Here is a 5,488-nt window from a genome sequence, read left to right on the forward strand (position 1 = left end):
ATTTTGTTCACTATTATAACAATAGTGTAAAGATGAAACATTATGTTCGGTATATTTAACTTACCAAAATTATGTTCAGCATTACAAGATTTATGTTCAAAATCTCTAAAACACTATTAGTGATTTGAAATTTGTTTGATATCCTTTACAATCTGTTTATAATTCAAACTAAATATGTTTTTCATTTTGAAATTATAGAAATTAAAATAAAATTATGTACTATGGAAAGTCAAGGTACATTTTTATGTAAAATTTACTTTTGCATTTTCTAAAACCTTTGTTTTTAACCTAATATTGGGTTTGACAAATTACGCAATTTGTCAAAAGCTTTCGGCTTTGTGTCTTTTTAATTCATGTCAGACATTGTATAATAAACATAATTTTTCTAAATCAATGAAGGAAACCAAAAGTATACAAAAATTATTCTAAATTTTATTTATATGTAGAAATGTTGTTGTTGGAATTATGTTGTTAGTCAATTTAAAATCTATTTTTAGGTCCTTGTATTACAGAGTTTAGAACAAGAATGTCTAGGTAATTTTTGTTTGACCGTTTACACGGATCATTATTTTAAAAGATTTAATTATTTTAAATGATTTAATCATTTTAATTGATTTAATCATTTTAATTGATTTAATCATTTTAATTGATTTAGTTATTTTAATTGATTTAGTTATTTTAAATGATTTAATCATTTTAATTGGTTTAAACAAGTTAATTGATTTAATCATTTAAATTGCTTTTAATCATATTAATTGATTTATTCATTTTAAATGATTTAATTATTTTAATTGATTTAATCATTTTAATTGATTTAATCATTTTAATTGATATAATCATTTTAAATGATTTAATAATTTTAATTGATTTAATCATTTTAATTGGTTTAAAGATTTTAATTGATTCAATCTTTTTAATTGATTTAATCATTTTAATTGGTTTAAACATTTTAATTGATTTATTCATTTATATTGCTTTAATCATTTTAATTGATTTAATCATTTTAATTGTCCCTCCATTTGATGATCCTGCGCTTTAATACACCGATAAACCTTTTTGATCAATAATGTGATAAAAATAGTGTACGTACTTCTGTCTCAAAATGTTTGCACCTATATTTTAAAAGTGAAAATCCGAAACTTATTGTGACATAAAACCACAGTTTAAAATAATCAATTTTCAAAATTAAAAACAGAAATAAGTCGAGGATTTGCAAATTTGAAATGAAGGTCATTTTTCACAAAATATCAAAAATAACAGCTTACAATCTTATCTTACATCATGAAACGACATCAACCGTTTCTATCTTACCAATTCTTAGTCATTTAATTTACATACAACCTCTAGAAAAGATCACACAATATATTTTGTGATATCTATGTATATTATTTTGGCTTGTTTCTCTCTTTCAAATAAACGTTAAAACGGCTGAACCGAATTTGGCCCAAATTCTTCTTCAGAACTCACACAACCCGAAGGTTTATAACCAGTTAGAAGTGTAAAATTTTATGAGGAAAAAATGTTTACTTTTTTTGATTTAAAATTTTTTTAAAGTGTTTAGACAAATCCAGAAAATTCAGAGTTTTACAATAAAGAAGAAAAACTGTCCGCTTGAACAGCAACATTTAAACTGCTGCTAGAAGAGAGGCACCCTGAAATCCAAGTGCTTTAAAAATGGTTCCCATGTTTCTGATCAAAACATTGGAAAAATTAAAAAGTCTGTTGTGTTCTAGATTAGATGAAGAGATAGATATAATGTTTGAGGATTTATTAGAACTTTACGAGGTAAAGTTAGAGAATACCCACGTAAGACCCTAAATTGTCCGAATTCTTTCAAAAATTCAAATATTTGAAGTCTATTTTACTCCTGAGCCCGCGATTTAAAAGCTACGGCTCGAGGCGTATTTCCTTAAACCCGACTTTAAGACCAAATCTTAAACCCAACTCTGACGACAGCTTGTGTCACGTGATTGACAGCTGCACGATCTTCGGTTCGACTTTAGGAGTTATAGGCTCAATGAAAATAAAACCGACCTTGATTGGTTTTAGTGGGGAATAACACTCAATGGCAACGTCTTGTTCTCATAAAACTGGGAATGTGCCAATTCCTAACATGAAAATCCGCCAAACAGAATATTAAACCGGTTTTTAAACTGAACTCTGTGGAAAGTTAGATGCAGCTTTAATCCGAAAGCTCAAGCCGTAAATATAGCTCCAACGACAGCTTAGACCCGAGCCGTATTTCCCCGAATTTTTTAAATCGCGGGCTCTGGTTTATCCATGGATTCCTTTAAAAATCCGACAGCTATTTTGGTCCAGCAGTTTGGCCAGCTATAGTGTTCTTTTAAATGAGCAAAAAGGTCTAACGTTTAGAATTGTGTGTATGAAATGTTTATTTTAGGAGGTTAGAGAAGAGAAGGAGCTGGAAATTGGAAATGAAACCTTTTTGTTAATTATCGTTAATCTACTGACCTTTCTCTCCTACCCATTCCTTGTAAGTACACAGAAAACAGTATAAATGTTGCACAGTCGTCTTTTAAGTCTCATCCTTTGTGGGTAACCCTGTATGCTGCAGTACGTTAGTTTTATGTTCAAGTAATGTCTAAGTTACTTAACATTTGTGCAAATAAGCTATATTTAAGCTATTGCTATAGATGGACATTGTTTTTATAAACAAATAATATTTCTGAGAACGAACGAAATTGTTTGAGATAAAGGTGTCGCTTAGAGAAACAAAAAAGGAATGATCGCTGAACAAAATGGATCGATCAGAGAAATGAAAAAAGGATCGTTTCTTAAAAACTAATAAATAAACTAAAAGGGTCGTAAATGTTTTTGTTTAAACAATGTTTACTTTACTTTTCAGATTTATTTTAAACATACAATTCTTTCAGTATTTTATTTACAATTTTTTTAGGATTTACATAAGTTCTACTTAAATACAATTTACATAAAATCGATTTTTTTATTATTTACATGCTTCTTATATACATACAATTGGTTCAGTATTTACATGATTCATATTTACATACAATTGTTTCAGTATTTACGTGTGTCCTATTTACATACAATTGTTTAAGTATTTACATGTTTCATATTTACATACAATTGTTTCAGTATTTACACGAGTCCTATTTACATACATTTGTTTAAGTATTTACATGAGTTCTATTTACATACAATTGTTTCAGTATTTACATACATTTTTTTTAGTATTTACATGAGTCCTATTAACATACAACTATTTTAGCATTTACATGAATCCTATTTAAATACATACAACAGTTTCAGTATTTACATGAGTCCTATTAACATACAATTGTTTTAGTATTTACATGAGTCCTATTAACATACAATTGTTTCAGTATTTACATGAGTCCTATTTACATACAATCGATGCTCCGCATGTAGTTGATCAAATCGGACTGGCCGTTTACGATGCAGGTTCAATTTAAACATTATCGATATTAATGCACAAATAAATTTCTAATGCTACAAACTATTGTATTATCTGTACGCTTAGGTTTCTCTTATGAGCTATTAGCTGAGATCCCCAGTCCGGCCCACTGTGCAGAGGTTTCTGAAGTTTTAGCCCACTGTGAACTCCCTAGAGACCAGGAATGTATAATAACAAATTTCCTTTGTTTCCAAATCCTTGAAATGATCCTAGTTTTCAAATTTATGTAGTTGTTAGAATAAAATGCTTTGTTAAAACAATTAACATGTTACCGGATTATTTGCTTTGTTAAAACAATTATTATATTATAGGATTATTTGCTTTGTTAAAGAATTATTATATTACAGGATTATTTGCTTTGTTAAAGAATTATTATATTACAGGATTATTTGCTTTGTTAAAAGAATTATTATATTATAGGATTATTTTCTTGAATCTGATGAATTCATTTTGTGTTTGGCGGAATCTTTCAGGGAAAAACATTCATCTAAAAAAGCACTATTAAACAATTCATTGATAACAAAGGTTTATAGATACATTTAACAGGTATGATGTCTACCATTTACATACAGTGAGAATCATCAAACTGTAGAATAGGAAGACGACATTCAAGTAATATTTAATGCGTATTTGTTGTTGTTTCAAAGCCATTAGTTAAGAAGTAGCTTTAATGTAAATTATAAAATGAAACTGTCAATGTTTAAAACCATAACTTGAGTCTAACAGTCGTCTTTCTGTTCCAGAGTTTTCTTGTGCTCACTTGGTGTTAAAAATATGAATATTAAGTTTAAGTTTCTTAAAAATAATTATGTAGTTTTTCATATGTTTTTGAATGTTTTTATTTTATTTGCAGCTGTGTCGAATCAAAAATTCTAGGAATAATTTCAAATCTTCGCATTAAAAAAAGATGAAAAAGTTTTTCTTCAATTTTCCATTCTATTAAAACTTATATTTTAAATTCAATTGCAAGAAAATTCAACCAGGTAGTTTATATTGAAAAACTTGTACAGGGAGTGTTCAGAGTGTAATTGTATAATCGCAAGGGATTATCCCTTATTTGAGTGGCATGTCATATTCACAACGGTTTCTTTCAGGGTTTAAAAGTATGAGTAAAAGTGAGAAAGATATCAAAATTCTTCTTTATAAAAAAGTATTAAATTCTGTTACTGTAGTGTCCATTTTTTCTAAAGCATAAATGAGCGGGTCATTTTTATGGCGAAATCACAATTTGAAAAAGTCAATTTTCTCCTAGAGAAATAAAATATCTCATTCACTCTCAATCAAGTAAAGATGTAAAGGGTATTGTTCCAAAGAAAATTTGTCAATTCAAATTACGTCTACAGTCCCTTCAGTTTGTTATAAAATCTTATTTTGATAAAAGTCAAACCCTATAGAAATCCAACGTATAGAAACAGCTACGTATAGCAACATGGCGTATTTTCCGGGAGAAATTTTTTTTTTATTTTTGAGAATTAGACGTTTTTGTAAAACATTGTAGCTTCTGCTTATCATAATTTTTATTTTTTAACATACCCTAGACATTAAAGGAGCAAAATAGTTTAATATGTACATTTGTAGTGCTCTCTATTGTGTTTAAGGTTCCCCAGATTTTATTATTTACTGACAACGTAAATGAATGATCATATGGTCATACATAAATTTGCATGTTACTATTTAAAAAAATATTTTATAAAAATGCTATCTACAGTTTTATTTTTAGAAAAAAAAAATCTCAAAAGTTCTCCAGTAATGCGAATATGATTTCATAAAATTCCGTTTTACCATTTATATAAAAGAATTTTATGAAAATTATATCTACTTTACACTGATTATTTAACTTCTCAAAAATATAAAAAATGTTCTCCCGGAAAATACACCTTGTTGCTATACGTAGCGGTTTCTATACGTTGGATTTCTATAGGGTTTATCGCCATTTTGATAAAAAGTTAACATAGAAATGAGAATAGTCAAACAGCTATATTATTTTTGTCATCTTCCCCGTTAAAGCTTCTCTTTATGCCCCCCCCCCCC

The 5,488-nt window shown here is 28.0% G+C and overlaps 1 protein-coding gene across 1 annotated transcript; it reads left to right on the top strand.

Moving 5' to 3' along the window:
• Positions 1–497: 497 nt before the first annotated feature.
• LOC111714363 (uncharacterized) lies at positions 498–4,842 on the top strand (the record flags this gene model as incomplete). The annotated part of the gene is given in 7 exon segments (XM_023489455.1): positions 498–534; positions 1,734–1,785; positions 2,402–2,494; positions 3,366–3,444; positions 3,524–3,618; positions 3,878–3,930; positions 4,311–4,842. Coding segments are annotated over 7 exon segments (467 nt in total), but the record flags the coding sequence as incomplete, so codon positions are not given.
• Between the last annotated feature and the right edge of the window lie 646 nt (positions 4,843–5,488).

Source organism: Eurytemora carolleeae, unplaced genomic scaffold, assembly GCF_000591075.1.
Source record: "Eurytemora carolleeae unplaced genomic scaffold, Eaff_2.0 scaffold1542, whole genome shotgun sequence".
Lineage (NCBI taxonomy): Eukaryota > Metazoa > Arthropoda > Copepoda > Calanoida > Temoridae > Eurytemora > Eurytemora carolleeae.